Genomic DNA, 19,609 nt, shown 5'->3' on the forward strand with positions numbered 1-19,609 from the left:
ATTGGAAAACTTCAAAAAAAACTCCCAGCTGTTTCATATTTCTCAACTTTGCCCCATGTGAGCTTTAAAATCGTATCCAAATTGCCCCTCTGTGGTTTTATTTTTTCCTTTTACTTACGCAATTTTATATATTATTTTTCCTTAAATTAGTAATAAAGTTAAAAATTAAAGGTATAAAGTAAATATTCTGAAACTATAATGGTATGGAAGTTATTTTTTTGTATATAGAATTTAACGAAACATTAACGAAAAAGCTATTGAAAGTATAAAAACGAAACCACAACAGCAAATTTGAACACTTTAAACCACATGGGGGCAAACGTGAGAAACTACGAACACCACAATGGAAGATTTTTGAGTTTCCCTATATATATATATATATGTATATATATATATATATAATTTTTTAAGAGAAATGCCACTTGTACAACTAGGTGTAAAATTTATATGTTAGTCTTATGGTTGTTGAATAACTTATTAAAATATAATAACTAAACTAATGTAGTATATATTTACGAGTTAAGTAACTTAACTAATTAGCTAAATAATTAATTGTACTTAACTAATAAAATAATTATTTAAATTATTAACTACTTAATGCACTTCTCGGCTGATTAGTACTTTGTATAATTTTTATAGTTAATTAACTAATTAAATTGCATTATATATTTCTTTGAGTAATAAATTAATGCTAAAGAATTAGCCAAATTATTTATATTTTAGAATTATTGATACTCGTTATCCTCACTATTTTAATTTAACTATTTAGAAGTTTACTTTTTAAATTTTTTAAAAAAATTGTATGAAAAATATAAAATTAGTACATCCGTATTATCCAAACCAAATACCCAAAGTCATCTTGCACCGTTAGTTTTAACACCCGTACATCGCTGTGAATGGAAAAAAAGAAAAGAAAACAAAATTACTCCTGGACGTATCCCATTGGTTATCGGTCCCCTTGTGAATTTCCACAACTACCCCTAGAGCTCCACGAAATTTACGACGCACCGTAACTGCAAGACACGTGGCACTCTCGGAGTGGCTGGAAAGAGGCCCAGCCTCGTGGGGTGCGGGGACTGCGTACGGAGGCGCTCTGGGGACGGGTGACGTCACCAGTGCCCGGGATTGCCGGGGCGGTAATCTCACCGGCCCCGCGGTATTTCGATGAAATTATTCCCTGCACCGCCCCTTGTACTCGACAGTAAATATCCTAAAATAATATATATATATATATATATATATATATAGATGAAGCTACATTGTATTAGAAGTACAGAGCATCTCGTGCTTCAGCTCTTTTTCGTATGTTGCGACTTTTGAATCGTCGATCGTCTCCGTTAAACTTGATCTAGAGTATGAGGAAATACCTAAAAAAATAAATTTATATTTTGTGCGATATCATTTGCCTAGTGATCCAGTGCTCAAAAATCAACAAATATTCAACGGTTCCTGTTAGTGAGCCTTGCAATTAACAGTGTAGAATATCCAATCACGTAATTTTGTAGAAAATTCTTTATACTATATAGAAACAGAGAACAAATCTTGATTTAAAAATTTTAATGTCATATTAATACATTTTTATAAATTTTTTCACCATTAATTTAGCCCCTTTCCGTTCACAGCAAATGAATCTAAAATCATAAAATTATTTTTCTAGTATTTCAAATACTCTAGATCAAGTTTAACGGACCGATCGAGATTTCGAAGTCGCACATCGAAAACGAGCTTGAAGCACGGAAGGCTACGTGCTTCGATAGCATAGATAGCCTCACTCTCTCTCTCTCCTCTCCTCTCTCTCTCTCTCTATATATATATATATGATTCATTAAAATAATCTACACCTTATTTAGTTAATTCGCGATTAATACGCGAATTATTCCGTATTATTTAACATACGAATTAAACCGTCTTTTTCGATTTTCCAAAAAATACGAAAAAAACGCGATCTTTTCATCAAAAATGATTATCGCGAATTATTCGCATTTCGTGAATAATTCGCCCAAAAATCGGCGACAGCGACTCGTGGCCGAGGGTCGCGTCGTCTCCGATCTCGTCTCGCCCGCTCTCGTCACCGCCGCTCTCGTTGTCGCCGCCTCGTCACCGCCTCGCGTCGTCGTCGTCCTCGCCGCCCTCCGCCTCGCCGGGACAAGGCGCGGTGCCGATCCAATCTCCTCGCCCAAGGTCGTCCGCAGAAAAAAAAAAGAAGGAACAGTAAAAATCGGAGCTTTTGGGAGAAATTGATGTGCGCGGTCAACGAGGCTATTTCAGCCTCGTGGACCGCATGAGCGGGCAGTGGACCTCCCTCTGTGTGTGTATAAAATTTTATTTATATAATATATATCATTTATATATATTTATTTATTTTATATAGAAATATTTATACATATTTTGTTATAAATTATGTAATTATTTATTAATATTTTTAAATATATAAATTATTGTATTATTAATAAAGTTATTATTAATAATGAATAATATTTAATCTATATAAAAAATTATAATAATAATATATATAGTATATTAATTATTATATTATTTTTTATATAGCCGAATTTTGATTCGCGATTTTTAATTGGTGAACGTTAAATATCCGTATAAATCACGTTTCCGAATAATACCGAATCCGTTTTTTAGCCGTATTTTTAACGAATTTAAAAATTAAAAGACGAATTTTATCCGAATTATACCCGTACGAATTTTTGCCGAATCCAATTAACTAATTATGATTACACTAGCTAACAAACACATACGCATAATTACATTTTTCTAGGTATCGTTTGGTTCGGGAATAAGCAAAAAGTGACTATTCCGGAAATAGGTATTAAATTAAGGTATAAGCAGGGATTAGATCAATTTGCGTTTGAATGAAATTGGCTTATTCTTGGATTAAAAAAAAAATAACTTTGTTAGGTAGATAGAATAAGAAGATAGTAGTTTTTATAAATAAAAAAAATCATATTATCTCTTATATATTTAAATTTAAATTTTTAATTTCAAACTTTAAATTTAAAGATCAAATTTAATTAATAAATATAAAATATCAAATTTTAAATTTCAAAATTAAATATCAAAATTAAAATTTAAATTTATAATTATAATTTAATTTTGAGATTTAAATTATATAATTTTAGAAATTTAATATTTAATTTTAAATTTTTTAAAATAAGAATAGGGGTGGGAACAATTAATAAAAATAATTTATTATAATAAATTTATAATTTTTTTAAAAAATTCTACTTAAACTTAAATTTAATAAAAAGAATTTATTATAACAGTTAAATATAATTTATTATAAATTTTATTATAATATTTAAATATAAATAATATGTATTAATATAGTATAATTAATAATTTTATAATAAAAATAATGTATTATAATATATAATATATTATATTTATATACTTTAGTTTAATTCAATTTATAATTTTAATTAAGTTTGAAATTAAGCATTGGAATAGCGTTATTCCACTAAAATGGTAGAATAACAAATTCCTTGCTATCTTGGGATAATCGGGAATAGCAAGGTTTGACCGGGATAAAATATCCCGGCCAATTTTCATCCCGTTTGGCGGAATAGCAGGGTCAACTTTCTTTATTCCCACTTATTCCCCCAACCAAATGGGCCCTAATAAGTTAAATTTTCATTCAAAATTTCTATCATAAATTTTTATAAAATAATGCTACTATTTTCTGCTATCTGTTTTATTTATTCTCAATAAATAAAATTTTACAAATAAAATTAGTATAGAATCTAAAGCAGATAAAATTCAAATTAATTTAAAACTTCAAACACTAAACATTTAATAGATGTTGTTAAAATAAAAATTAAACTCGTAGTAAAATATTTATGTATCCGAATAGGAACATCCAGAACATGCATGTGCACGAGATACACGTATACGTGCGGTGTAGAAACAATTTGTGATGTGTCTCCGTATCTTTTGCTTGTGGGGAGTGGTTTCACCGATTACCGATGATCCCCTCCTCCACTTATTCTGACTTAGATTGTACGGACCCTTCTGTTCTTTTTTGTCTTTTATCTCTCAACAAGTATAATTTAAACTTTTTTTTTAAAAAAAAAAATAGTTAATGGTACTTGAACAACAATATATATTATTATTATTATTATATATTTGTAGGGGGGAGGGGGAGAGAAAATGAAAAAAAAAAAAATTACGTAAAATTTGGGAGAGCAATGATTAGAGGGGGGTGTGGCGGGTTCTGCGAGACTCGAAATACGAGGCGTAGGATTTTAAAAGAGAGGAGGAGATAAAGGGAAGATCCCTCGGGGCTCAGTGATATGACGTCGCCACCGTGCGAGAGATCAGTTCGTGCACCCGGTCTATCCTTACATGATCCTGTACACCATAATATTCGCAAGAAATTTATCTAAATTATTCATGTTCTTGGATCAGTTACTCAATATTTATAAATTTTAATTTTACAATCCAATATTTAATTTATCTAATTTGAGTCTGTCAGCAGTACTTTAGTTTTTTTAATCTAAACTAATTATTTATTTTAATAATTTTATAATTTTAAATTTTGCATGATATACAAAATTTAAAGTCAAAGTGTCGTCGACTGATTCAAATCAATAAATTAAAATTTTTAAAATTGGGCAGACAAATTAAAATGGTCCATAATTCATATTAGTTTTATACATTATTACTTATTTGTAACAAAATATAGTTAGAGTATTTGTTTTCTCATTTCCGATGGATGATGGATATTGTTAAATATGATTTACATCATTCCAACTTTATAAATTTATTATATAATTATATAATATTTTATTTAGTGAATGAGTGATTTGGAATTTGCTTTACCTTGTCTCTTAAAATTCATCATTTTTGTAATTACTAAATTATTTGACATATGATGTTAAATAATTATATATTTTTTAAAAGACATACTCTAACTTATATATATTAAATCATCAATTTGGATACTTCATCACCGTAAACAACATGAAAGTAAAGATATCCATTTTACTTTGTAAAGTATTCCGTTTTTATTTAGTTTTTGAAATTTATGTTTTAAAATTACAATAAGATCCAGTAAAATAGATTTTTAGTATCTAAAGCAAGACTATGACTACTATACTCTTATACTCTTATGAACATAGACTTTTTTATATTCATAAATTTTCGATCGTTCGATAAAGGAATGTGCTATCAAGATAACAATAGTATTCAATTAGAATGATAGTGGTTTTTTTGCGTTGAATTGGTGATTTGTTGAATAGTATGATGTAACGGGTGGAAATTATCAAAAGGATAGATTTAATGGCCGAAAACTTATGAATATAAAGAAATTTATATATACTCATAAGTGTATAGTAACCTGACTCCTAAAGTAATATATATTTTACAAATTGACTAGATAAAATATATTTAATTCGAAAAGAGAATGGTATAATAATTTTTATAAATTATACACTATACATTTTAGATACACTGTATGTGATAATTAAATACACTGTATATCTTCTAAAATATCGCACCTCTATATTTTCAGATCTATTATAATAGATAATAATGAGAAATTTTTCACAACAGTACCTCAAGCAGAAAAAATTCTAAAATGTAATATTTATATTGTTGAATGGTATCCCTAATCAATCAAATTGCTTTTTTGAAATTCACTCATCCCATCATGATATTCGTAAAAATATTTTTATTCTAATTTTTTTTTTAAATAGAGAAGATATAATTAGTTGGGAATAGATGAAGCGGTGTAAGTATTATACACTAGATTTTCTGTTTGGGGCGACACACGGAAAATTTATGCTAATGTATGGTGCGCCGGGTGCATGCAATAATTTTGTTTTATTATTAGTGGGTAAGGTGCACCCTCTTTTTAGGGAAAAAAATTATGCAGTGTGACCGTGATATGTCACGTCCGTGACATCGAGTCGTGGGCCCCGCATGTCAGCGTGATAAGAGTTTGAGTGCGCCCGGGCCCGGGGCCCCGGTGGGGGCACCGAATTAAGTGCGCGAGGCCGTCCATTTCATGGGGCGATCTCTGATTGGACGGGTGGGATTTGATATTCCTGGTTGTACTTGTTTGAGTGGAAACGGGGGGTGGGGGGAGGAGGAGGAGGATGATGATGATGGGGAAGGGGGATTTACGGCCGTCAAATCGTGATTGGACGGATGAGATCTTATGCGTGTCGTGATTCTTGGGACGCGGTCAAATTTTATTCCCCTCCTCTCCTCCAGTGGCAGTGCAGTGGCCTCGAAATTGTTCTTCCCTGTCAACTCATCAGCTGCAGATCACGGCAAGCTTATTTTAAATTGGTCCGAATGACTTCGGAATTCCCACCATTTTTTTGTTTTGTTTTGTTTTGTTTTGGATTGTTCTTATTTTATGTCCGAAAATATGGGTTCCACGATAGCACAAAAATTTTAAAAAACAAATTTAATTAAATTTAATATATATTATTAAAAATATTTAAAATTTAAATTTTATAATTTTTTGATATTATTTATCAATTAAATGAATAGTCTAAAAATCAACACTTTAGAGCTTGTCATTATATGATGGTTTGCACGTATGACAACTCAAAGAAAAAGTACGTGTCACACAATATTTGAGATAAAATTTTTAATGAACGTTATAATAGTAAGATGATAATAAAAGAAAGGGCTAATTTTATATAGATTTATAGGTATATTATTACAAATTTAACTTTCATATATTATTTATGTAAAAATTATGATGATTTTAAATATGTTTATCTAGTTTTTTACTGTTAAAATACTGTTTATTTTATAAGTGACATGATTTTTTTACCATCACTAATATATTTCTTCAAAAATTTCAACTGTTAATTAAAGAGGGCAAAAATATCAATTCATCTAATTAATTAACTACGGTTAATTAAATTTAATCTACGATTAACTAAATTTTTTTATCGAATTCTAACAGTAGGGATATATTTATAATTTTCGATATGAAATTAATTCTAAAAGAAAACTCACCGATTGAGCTGAATTGGGTTGGAAGAAAATGGCGAAAGTGTAGCCAATCCCAATGACACGTTAAACAAGCACGGCGAGAATAATATAGTTGTCTAATATTGATGAAAAATATAGAGATATAAACTATCCGCTTGAGCAGTGTGTCACGGACAAAATATTTTTCGCTGACTTCTTCTTGACAGGGACCTAATCTTCGAAGGAGTGTTCTGTCGAAAGTTTTGCTGGGGCGTTCTAAAAGCTTCTACGCAGATTTCAAGATTGATGGTGCGAATACTGAAAGGTCAAGAGTCCCTTAGAGTTTATAGATGACAATAAATGTAGTCTCTTGGAAGGACGTAGCATCTCTTTTTTGCTTTGTAGTTATGCGTTACTTTACGTCTTTTCATTTGTAATCTGCATGGTGAGTCGACTATATAGGGATGTGGCCTCCACCCCCTCTTATTAGTAAATCAGTTGTACTCTTAACTTCTATCAATATACAATATTTCTCAAACTCTCTTTCTCTTGTATTTAGTCATATGACGAGTAGGTGCTGACTTAGAAAGATAGACTTGCTCACTTTGCGAAAGAAGACGAGCGCTGTATGGATTTGACGAGCGATTTCGCTTAAGTCCGTGACAAGTGTGTGGAAATGGTCGATAGCATCTTTCGAGAGAAAATAGGCCAGCGAACTCATTCCAGAGGTTCTCATGATCTATCTCCCTCAAGTAATGCAACTTCTCAAGTGAGAACGATCTCAAAGCTCCGATCTTGCACAAGCTTGAGAGCTGCGCCAACACAAATTTGTCTAAGCAAAGAGTGAATGCATTTCTGAAAATGTGTTTTTGTGATCGATCACTAACGTAATTTAACAATTTGATCTGATAATACAAGGACATTTGTCAATATTAACAGGACAATGGTAGTGGACAATGGTAGTTATTAGGTGGAGTTGGAATACTATAATAGTTGAGAAAATTAAAATAATCACTCATTAGGGACAATGTAAACCAAGAACACCAAGAATTTATAAAAGATTAAAAGGGCCTTTACGTAGTAGTGTACTAACATGAGTGTGTTGGTCTACAGGATGACGTGGTGCACGATGTCTCGGCAATGTCTCGCCATGGTCGAGTCAAAATGGTCTCAACGGTCTACAAGATTTAATGCTAATATATAATATAGGAATCCTAAATAGGCCCAGGCCCAGTAGGGGATTTTAACGGGCCGGATCCGGGCTCAACTCATTAGGCCCGCTAACTTCTTCTCACCGTGTGATATTTTGTGGGATATTTGTGTGCATGCGTATCTTTGACTTTTGTGCAATATCAAGTTTCTAAATTTCTACTACTTTTTTCCATCAGAAAAATTTAAATCACGGAAATTATTTAGCAAAATATTAGTATATATGATTTGATAAATCAGTATTTAAAATGTTTGATTTTTAAAATTTTTATTATTGCTAATTTGTTTGTAGTAGAACCGCACTAGCTACGAAGAAAATAAAACAAGGAAAAGAATAATCATATACAGTATTTTTCGTTCTCTTGTTCCGTCATTTATTTATAATTAAAAAAAAGCCAATAGTATCAAAAATATATTTATCTCTCAAAAAAAAAAAGTATCAAAAATATTCTTATACAAGAGGTTCTGAATAATGATATGGAACGAAATTTTATGATAGCTTTTATGCTTTTAAAATTCAAAAACTCAACCTAATTTTCTCCACAATAAAACTTTTATATTCTGCTACTTTTAAGTGAAAAACTTGCGTAGTATTATTGCTCCATCGACAACCCCATTTTAATTAAAATTATGCTTAGTTCAAATTTGATCTAATCTTATTTACTGAAAAAAAAATTAAAAATCTTAAATTTAATAAAATTACTTATAAAATTCTTTACTAAAATTATTTAACTCTGTAAAAAAAAAAAAAGAAGGAAGAAGCTGAGGAGTTTTCATACCAAAAAGAAAGTGGCGAGAATTATTTCAAAATGTTCAAATAGTTGGGGGGTCTCCGTCCATTTTGACCTAAAAACTTTAAATAGAACGGGGAAAAAAGCGAAAGCTTTATCCCTCTCTTTTGTAGTTTTGTTACTCGCGTCACACTTTTCCTCTTCCCGTACCCTTGTCTCCTCGTTTCCACGAAGCTCCTCCCCCCTCTCTTGTGAGGGTTTTTTTGGATCCATTTGTTAATCCATTTCTCTCTCTCTCCCTCTCTCTCTCTCTGTGAGCCTCTGGAGATTGCTCTTGGACACGCTACAAGTTCAGAGAGGCAAATATTTCCATATAAAGAGAGGTACTTTTTTGAATCTGTTGTTGGATTCATCTTTTTTTACCATTAATTTCGACTGTATTTGGTTTGAAAAAGATATATTTTTTGAGTTGTAACGGAGGAAAAGGAGGTTGTTGACCCTCTAGAAGCGATTTGTAGAAGGATGAAGCATTTGGCGTTGGATTCACTTTTGTTTACCATTAATTTCGGTTGTATTTGGTTTAAAAAAGACATCTTTTTTGAGTTGTAACGGAGGAAAAGGAGGTTGTTGACCCTCGAGAAGCGATTTGTAGAAGGATGAAGCATGTGGTGTTGGATTCATTTTTGTTTACCGTTAATTTCGATTGTATTTGGTTTAAAAAAGATATCCTTTTTGAGTTGTAACGGAGGAAAAGGAGATTGTTGACCCTCTAGAAGCGATTTGTAGAAGGATGAAGCATTTGGTGTTGGATTCTTAGTTTGGGACCATATAATTGCTGTTGCCCTTAATATGTAAAGTGTCTATTGAGGGCTAAGGCATAGTAGGCCTCCCTTCTGCTTCTGCTTCTGCTTCTGCTTCTGCTTCTTCTTCTGCTTTCAGTAGTAGCAGTGTGCAGTACACCAGTTGGTAGAAAGAAATTATGAAGCCTTCTGCTGCAGCGGGGAGCAGAAATGAGATTCTCAGCCTCAAAAAGTAGAAGTTCAAGTTTGTCGGTTCTGATTTTACTGCAGAGAGAAGCTGTTGGAGCCATCTTAATGCAGTGCTTCTCCCAACAACACTACTCAAACAACACTTACATATCAAAATTTGTGTTAAGACAAATCCCGCGTCATTTTCTGCTAGATCAAAATTTCCGGTAACATGGTATCAGAGCCAGTACTAAACTTCCTTCGTTCCAAGAGAGGTCCTAAGTTTGATTATCACATCTTATGATCTTTTGGATGACTATGTTTTTCATGTTCTATGAGATGGATGGAAATTTTGTTTCTTTGTCCTTCGAACTCTTTTTCAGTGACAGAAGAAGGTGAATTCTATTTTTATTCGTAAATGAGAAGTCCGCTAATTCATACTAAACAAAGTAATTCACAATGTATCATTTTGTGATGTACAAATAATTATGATATGACATATAGTAAATATCAGAATTTTCTTCAGGAAGTTTTGTGGCTAATGCTTATATTAATGTATTAGATGGGGAATGATAAATTATGTGTTTGTGGGTAGCGGCTTGTGTCCAAATTTGTGTACACTACTCCCTATTAATGATTCCTTTACTACCGACCATCTCTAGTGCAAGTGGCGAAGGGCTTGATGGTTGGTACCTGAGGTCTCAAGTTCGAAACCTATTTACTTCACATTTCGAACAAAGTTTATTTGTAAAAAAAATGAACGAAACAGGTAGCATGCTACCTCTCTCTCTCTCTCTTTCAAAAAGAAGAAGAAGAAGAAGATTCTTTACTCATGTACTTCTCTGATATTAAACCATAAAATTTAAAAGCATCTCTTTTCTTGACGCTTTCTTTTGATGTAACTTCTTTGAATGTTTTTACCGCTCCATGCAATAGTTATTATAAAATTTTTCTCTTTCTCATTGCTGAAAATTGTTTTGCAGAAAAAGCAAAGAATTAAGAAGGGGACTTGGGACTTGTATAGTATGGTCATGTGGTGCTTCAGATTCTTAAATGGAGAGGCAAAGGAATTCTTGGATCATGATGTTAGGGCATCGGGGTCGAAGGCGAGCTCTCTAGAAGTATCCGACAGGAGTACAGAAACCCCAACAGGGTCTAAGTATCCTGGCTTCCCCCAAAGGCCGAGCAATCTGAGAATTTTCACATTCTCTGAATTGAAAAATGCCACAAAGAATTTTAGCCGCTCGCTTATGGTTGGAGAAGGCGGTTTTGGTTGCGTGTACAGAGGTTCAATCCGGAGCCCTGAGGAACCGCATGGCAGGATAGAGATTGCCGTAAAACAATTAAACCGTAGTGGGATGCAGGCAAGCTTCCTTTAATCTTTTTTCTTGTTATTCTATATTTTCTTCTGCATTATGTATGTCGTAGCTGGTTGACATTGGCTTGTAGAAAAGAGAAATATATTGCTGATTACGGGATATAACTTCCTTTGCCAGATGTGTTCTTGAGCAAGGAATTAGGCTCAAATTTATAGAATGTTTGAGCAAGATAGACGGCTGGTTGTTGAGTTTCCAAATTTTCCATGGATACTTATTAATATAGATGCGCCCTAACCGAATTTGGAAAAAGTCTTCTGGAATAATGATAATTGTTACTGTTGTTATTCTTTGCGGTTGTTGCTTTTATTATTGGCAGTTTGTCAAACTATGTAACATCTTATGGAGTAAACGACAATACCTATAAAAGTGAGTCAACTTGTAGGCGTTCTTAAAGGACAAACTCTTTTACTTCTACTTTTGGTCACTTGTTCAAAGCCATTCATGGTTAGCAGAATATCTTTAGGTCATTGTTGACTCTTTTAACAATTTCCTGTAGACTTGCATGTCTAGCTTGTCTTACTTAAACTCTTAATGTCAACAATGAGTCGATGCCTGGAATAGATGCCAAAAAGTTTGGTGAATGAGACATGTTCCTATATGCCTTTTTTTATCAATTTTTTTTATTATTTATTCTGCAACAGGGCCACAAGGAATGGGTGACTGAAGTAAATGTTCTTGGAGTGGTTGAGCACCCAAATCTTGTAAAGTTAATAGGCTATTGCATTGAAGACGATGAACGGGGGATGCAACTTCTTCTTGTTTATGAATATATGCCTAATGGAAGTGTAGAGGATCATTTGTCTAGTCGATCAACTAGAACTCTGTCATGGGGCATGAGGCTGAAGATAGCGCTTGACGCAGCTCGTGGTTTGACATACCTGCATGAAGGGATGGATTTTCAGGTATTTCATTTCCTTCCTCCTATAATCTTCCTGACGTAATCTGATATAATCAAACGAGTTAATTTGTGTAGTGCATGTTTTTGCTTGGCTTGTGGAATGACTTCTATACTAAAGAAGCAGCTGTCAAGTGTTCTGCAGCCAAAAGTCTAGTGCTTTTGCACTGGAGGGAAGCTGAAATCAGCTTTTCTTTTGCTTATACCAAGCGGAAGTTGTTGATATGATACTAAGGGAAAAGCTTTTAGTGCTTTGTGAAACGACTCTACTTAAATAACACTTTTCCAGAAGCTACAACTGGGCCAAGTTGGCACTTGACGCTAATTTATTCTAACCTTGAGAGTTGAGAACTACGGTGGTGAATCTAACGTATTCATACAGATTATTTTTCGAGATTTTAAAACATCCAACATTCTCTTGGATGAGAATTGGAACGCAAAGTTATCGGACTTTGGGTTGGCCAGACAAGGACCAGCAGAGGGACTGAGCCATGTTTCAACAGCGGTATGTAGGCATGAAGTAATCTCTGCACTTTGTTTCTTGCAGTGTCTTGTGCATTGATAGAATTAATAGCACTTCAGCTTTCTTCCTGTAAATTCTGTATTTTTGCATTTACACAGCTTAGTAGATGATCATGAATAACTGCTAACTCTCTGCATATTTTGGCTAGATTATGTTTTTGTGGTTAGTAATTCTCAAGTGTATATATATATATATATATATATATATACTAGTGAATTACCCGCGCGATGCTGCGGATATAAAATTTCTTTTATAATAAATTTTATTTTTTAAATATTTTTATATAGTTTTATAAGTCTAATTATTAATTAAATAAAAATTATATAAAAATAATTTAATAGTTAAATCTATTTAAATAAAAGTCATTAAAATTGGTATATGCCGAAAGTAAATTTATACAATTATTTATTTTATAAAAATTTATATGAAAAGAATTTGAGATAAATCTATCAAAATAATTTTATTAAAAAATCAATAAATAGAAGAAAATTAAAATTGTAAATGAAATTGTTTAATAAAATTAATTATATATACACAGAAATACATTATATTTCTAAAATTTTACTCCTAAAATTTAAATACTATATTTTTTTTTATACAATGATATTTTATGTGATTTAAATTGTATCTATCAGGTTAGATTAATTTTATTACGTGATTTCATTAGCGTAATTATTAATAAATTAAATTAATTATAATTAATAATGTTAATTAGCTATTAATAATTAGAATTTAAAAAATAAATTAAAGAATATTAATCAAACTTAAAATTAAAATTTAGGATTAGAATCAAACAAATTTTAAATTTTAAAATTTTAAAAATTTGAAAGTATCCAAAAACTTAAATATTTCAATATAATTTCTAATTAACTAGATAGCGCTTATAACAATTATTAATCACAAATTATAATATATATATTATATATATATCTGTTGGTAGTGTGTGTGTGCTGTGTTTTGTGATAGTGTGTGTGTGGAAGTGGAGAGTTGGGGGACGGTGTCATACGCATAAGGTTGCCCAACCTCCTTAATTGTAATAGAATAGATAGATTATCTCTATATATAGAGAGAGAGAGAGATGAATTAGGTAAGCTATAATAAGCTATAATACACAAAACAAGTGTGGGGCTATAGGTTTTCCGCTTCTTGGATTAACGGTATGCTCGCGATTACGGATGACAATGATGCTCTCTGCGGCTTGAGTCGGGGGTGGTCGTGGTTCCTCCGAATAGTAATTATGGATTGGTTGAATAGTATGATCTAAACGGAGGAAATGATTCAAAGGGGAACTCATAACAGCGGAAAACTTGATAATACATAGAGTCTTGTGGCTACTTGATGGCCATAAGTCTGCCGGACTCTAATGATATATAATATATATATATATATATACTAATATATATATATATATATATATATATATATATATTCACCCGTTGATGTTTTTTGTTTCAATGTATGCATAATCCAAATAGTTGGATTATTTGTTCCAAACAGGTAGTTGGAACTCTAGGCTATGCAGCTCCTGAATATATGCGAACCGGTCGCCTCACCACCAAAAGTGACATCTGGAGCTACGGCGTCGTCCTCTATGAGCTCATAACAGGCCGCCGTCCAATAGATCGAAACCGCCCGAAGTGCGAACAAAAGCTCTTGGAATGGGTCAAACCCTACATTTCTGATGTGAAAAAATTCCGCATTATCTTAGATCCACGGCTAGACGGATATTACACCCTAAAATCAGCAACTAAACTTGCTACTATAGCAAATAAGTGCCTTCTTAGGCTCCCCAAATCTAGACCCAACATGAGCGAGGTTTTGGGGATGGTACAGAAATTGGTAGAGACTTTGGACATCGGGGATCCACAACCGCCGCTCATAAGTGCTTCTGAAGAAGCGGCTTCTCGAGAAGGATGTAAAAAAGGACGAGAATTGAAGTTTAAGATTAGGGCAATGAAAATGGGATTGGGTTGGACACTAAAACTTGTGAGGACTTGATACCTTGGTGGTCATGAAGATCTCTTCTGTTTGATCTTGATAAAATAACCACTTTTGTAATTATTACTTTTTGGCAACATGGTTTCTTGGTTCTGGCGTGCATGGTTGGCTAACAGGTGGAAACACGACGAACGGGCTAACAGGCGGAAACACGACGAACGATACCGCCTATCCGTGATAGGCGGTGTAGCTTGGAAATCTGTAGATTTTCCTGTCCTTGTTAGATATGATTGACTGAATTGGTGTCCTTTAGATTCTTTTTTTTTTATTTAATTTTTTCCCTATTTTTGGGGGCTTTGTTTCCTGTGGTGAAATGATCAAAAGTGATATGTGTCTCTACATTTGATTGGTCTTACAAGGATATATGTTCTTGTATCACAAGTTCGGTCTCGCGGAATATTGGATGGGTTTATTTGGGGGTCGATTGCTTCATTTTATTGTTTGTTATTTTTTGATTGTTGACTAGTGGTTGATTGATTATTCATGATGATTAAACTTTGCAGTTGATCTGTGTTTTTCTTTGGTAATTATACACCTAATAGTTTAGGCTACGTTTGTTTGGTGAATTGTTGTTTGAGTAGAGCTAATAGGACAACTCAGACAACTTTGTTCTATAGTATCATCAGTAGTACTGAATTGACGCTCCTGTTTTTGAGCTTCATAATTTTATCTTTGTTTTTGATAATGTTAAATATAAAACTATTTAAACACCGTTCTCGATCGGCTTAAGTTTTTAGAGAATAATTGTTGTTTTGTATTATTTTATGTGGTATCAGCAAAGGTCCTGAGTTTAAACTACGTCAGACTCTTTGCATTATTATTATTTTTTCATTTAATTTAAGTTTACGTCATTGGTCTTGCGAAAAGTTTCGAACTCAGACGCGAAGGAAAGCGTTAAATAAAAAAAAATTTAAATATTATTCTCTACAAGCTTAAGTTTTGAGAGAATAATTGTTTTTTTTTTTTTTTTTTTTTTTTTTTTTTAGAGAGAGATAGGTAGCACGTTATCCGCTTCGTTTATTTCATTTAGAAATAAACTTAGCTGGAAATGTGAATCAATTAAGATTCGAAGTTGAGTCTCGGGTGTCAACCATCAAGCCTTTTGTCACTTGCTCTAGGGACGGTCGGTGAGAGAATTAACTGTTGTTTCGTATTATTTAACAGATAACAGCGGACCAAACGTTCTATCGGGGACTGCTGCTGCTGCTGCTGCTGCTAAAAGCAGGAGAAGAATAGCTAGGCATTATTTGGGATGCAACAATGGTATAATGGACTGCTAATCAACAGCAGATTGAAATGACTAGAGCTTGATTTCCCGCATTCCTTGCAGGCAACAAGCCCTGAAAATGGTGATGGTGAAGCTGATGACAAAACAAAGAAACTTGCAGATGAAAACTAGGGTTTACTGGAACAAAGTGGTGAAATCATGAGTCTATCAATCAACAGAAACATAACATGCAGAAAAGCGTCAGGAATTTTTGACATGATTACTAGGATCCAAACTTGCTCTGCATCTCTTTGTCCACAAATGAACATTGCCTCCATAAGTCAGTGACATGTAAATATTCCTTCTGAAGCATCCCCACCACTTGCCAACAAGATTTCTGTCCTCTTAGGTAAGCCCTGGTACTCAAACCATGTGAAGCTTCCTCCCGTTGTGCCGATTATTTATGCCCTAAATCTGTTCCAAGCTTAGATTTAAGTTTTCGAGGCGCGCAAGGATTTGAAAGCATGTAGTTGATCTTACTGAAAAACGGCACTCGTTTCGACGCTAGATTCGGAACTTCTGCAGAATTGCTGTTTGAGAAGAGCGGTTTGGACGAGCAGGGCATCTCCTCAACGTCGCTCTCTAGTCTGCTTTTAGAACCGAAAAGCTTGTTTGAGTTTAAACACATAATTTTGAGAGTGGACTATGCTGCAGAAGTCAAATCAAACAGACACTTGCCACTAGAGAATGACACGAGGCCTAGTGTTAGGTGATCTAGTTTGCCTTATTTCTAACTCGAGGCGTGCATTTGTAGCGTGAAAGTGAAGTGAGATAACATAGAATGAGAAAATAAAACATTAATTACACGCGTTCTTTTAGGTGTAACAGAAAGTTAGGAAACTGCAACTTGGACCACTACTTTCTTAGCCCTTTCTTTTGAGTGCAACTGCGTATGATTATGACTATCTTAAACGGTCCTAATTATACAGATTCTGAGCTTGATAAGGACTAAAATACCCATGAAAAATATTATTTCATATATTTCTTCTTATGTTGTTTGTTTTCACAAAATTAAAAACTTCATTCACCCACCCTGAAGACTAAAGAAAGAGATGTAAATGGAAACATAGAAGCAACAGCTAAAACCACTAATTTCGTCCTTTTAATAAAGTAATTAAATAACCGACTGTCCCTGGCACATGTGGTAAAGGACTTGAAGTTTGAATTTTAGTCGATTCACATTTTCAGCTAAATTTATTTTTAAAAGAAATAAATGAAGCGGATAACATGTTATTTATTTATTTTTAAATAAAGTAATTAAATACATATATATTATGCATTTAAAAAAGTTTTAATAGCCAGGTGTTGAGGGTGGATGAGAGGTATAAATTAATAACAATTTACAAATCATGTACGAGGTGAGATTCCTTTTTATTTATTTCTATAAAGGAAACCGAAAGCGGGCATTTGTGGAAAAAAGCTTTAAGTGGGGGGCAGTGCCCATCTCAGGTCAAAAGGAATTACAAGGCCATTTGTTGGCCGCTCAAATTGCACCACCTTTCTGCGTTACTTTTCATATACTTTCAGAGAGCGAGAAAGTTGTGAGTTTTCAAACTCGATTTCGGCCATTCAAGTCGAAAGATCGATCTCCGTCTAATTGTGATCGGTGGGAGTTCATATGATCTCACGATTTCGACATGCTTTTTGGAGAGCAAGAAAGTTGTGAGTTTCGCAAACTCGATTTCGGCCATTCAAGTCGAAAGATCGATCTCCGTCTAATTGTGATCGGTGGGAGTTCATGCGATCTCACGATTTCGATGTCGAAACAAACACCAATTTGACGACTTTTCCAGAGTCACATGTAGCTTTTACTCGAGCCACAGTGATATATCTCTCTTGTTGTGTATACAGATAATTATTACTGCATGATCACAAAAGTTAGAGGAATTTAATAAAAAAAAAATTCATTCGAAGGGCAGTAAAGATATGATTAACCTAGTACCTAAATAACATCTTTAATTTAAGAGCGAATATGTCAGGAGTAGAAAATAGTTTCTGATCACAAAAAGTAAAATGCCACTATTGTGAATTACTTAAGAAGTGTTAATTTGGTTCCTTAAGAAAAATTCTAAAAATTATTTTTACGGACAAAAGTTTTTCATAAAAAAAAACTTTTTTTAAGAATTTTTATTTTCAGAGAAAAAAAATAAAAAAAAAATAACTACCTTTTTTTTTTTTATCAAATCTAGAAAAATATTTTGAAGAAAAAAATACGTTTTCTTAAACTCAACCTAAAAAATATTCTTCAGCCAAAAAATTAATTATTAGAATAATTTACGTGGAGCCAAACATTCCCTCATATTGCTAGGTATATAATATATATCATATTTATATTATATATATATATATATATATATATATATATATATTAATTAACACATGCAATCTCGACCTGGTGATCATGTATTGGACCGGAACACTGTCACATGAGATATTACCATAAATAAGTTATCATATTTTCCAACCCCTAGGATAGTGTATATATATATATATATATTATATTAATATTAAATTAGGTGCGGTCCAAATTAGCCAGATGTGGCCAGAGTACATATTCCGTATTTGACTTAGTCAACCTATCCCACTTTGAAATTCCCACACACACACATAGAAAAAATTATTGAATTAACTACAAGTAAATAAATGTATACGTACTTCACCTGTGACGGTACAAATTAACTCGAATGAGAGTTTTAAATTGAAGCGGTGATAATAGCTTCGCTACATTAATGAGAAATTGAGTCCTCATTTTTTTTTTTTTAATAGTTATTAAAAGAGCCTAATAAAAGAGGGGGTTTTATCGTACCGCGAGAATCACAGATCAGGGCCGTTGAGAGGGGATCGGACGGCGGGAGAGGGTCGTACCCTGTTTGACTGGTCGGAGCCAACTCAACTGGAGTACCCCTCGGGGCCCACGTGAGAAGAAGCTCAATAATAAGGCGCGGAGGGAGTACGAGAGGTGGGGCCCACCACTGACAGCCGTCAGATGCACGGCCAAGGGCTGAGATTCCTTCTCCGCCCGCCCCCGTGATAATAAACAAACGGTGGAGCCTCGTCCTCTCTCCCACTCTCTCTCGCAGTTTTGGGGGGTCCGATCACCGAAGCATCTCCACCGTACACGCGTCCGTCCGCACCGACGGCTGGGATCGCGCCAAACCAACGGCTCCCACGATTGAAAAGAGAGAGAGAGAGAGAGAGGAGCGAGAGAGAGAGAGGTAAAAAAAAGAGAGAGGACATGTTGAGTGTACCTGGTCCACCATGAACCGGCGTCCTCAATAACACATCGCCGTAGATCCTAATAATAAAGATCCTCCTACACCACCGAGGGTTTAAACCACCTCACTAAGTGACTAAACAGATATAAAAATTATTCCATAGAAAAAAAATACTTTTGAGCCCCTCTAGTAAAGATTTCTCGTGTGTTATTATGTGTTAATAAATATTTTTGTCTAGTTAACATGAATGCTAGTTAATTTTGGGATCAAAAATTCCAAAACTATTATTAACCCATTTAGTTTGGTTATTAAAAAAAAAAAAAGAGGAGTTATGGTCGGATCTCTGATGACGTGGCGCACTCGGTCCAAGGAATAGTTTGGCGCCGCGCCGCTACCATTTTCGGACGGTGGCCTGTTCTGTTGCGCGTGACGTCCGCAAAGATTCCCTCGCTTTCTCTCTCCTCTCTCTCTCTCTCTCTCAT

The 19,609-nt window shown here is 33.6% G+C and overlaps 1 protein-coding gene across 3 annotated transcripts; it reads left to right on the plus strand.

The window, feature by feature from the left end:
• LOC109703604 (probable serine/threonine-protein kinase PBL11) lies at window positions 9,029-15,149 on the plus strand. Of its 3 annotated transcripts, XM_020224284.1 has the most exons (6): window positions 9,029-9,265; window positions 9,953-10,077; window positions 10,834-11,214; window positions 11,871-12,131; window positions 12,507-12,629; window positions 14,145-15,149. In XM_020224284.1, exons 3-6 carry the CDS (start codon window positions 10,876-10,878, stop codon window positions 14,643-14,645), a joined length of 1,224 nt encoding a protein of 407 aa, XP_020079873.1. In that variant the 5' UTR covers window positions 9,029-9,265; window positions 9,953-10,077; window positions 10,834-10,875; the 3' UTR covers window positions 14,646-15,149. The 3 variants fall into 3 exon arrangements, with proteins under 3 accessions (XP_020079873.1, XP_020079872.1, XP_020079874.1); XM_020224283.1 differs by lacking the exon at window positions 9,953-10,077; XM_020224285.1 differs by lacking the exons at window positions 9,953-10,077; window positions 12,507-12,629.

The sequence above is a fragment of the Ananas comosus genome, linkage group 25 (assembly GCF_001540865.1).
Source record: "Ananas comosus cultivar F153 linkage group 25, ASM154086v1, whole genome shotgun sequence".
NCBI classification, from domain to species: Eukaryota; Viridiplantae; Streptophyta; class Magnoliopsida; order Poales; family Bromeliaceae; genus Ananas; species Ananas comosus.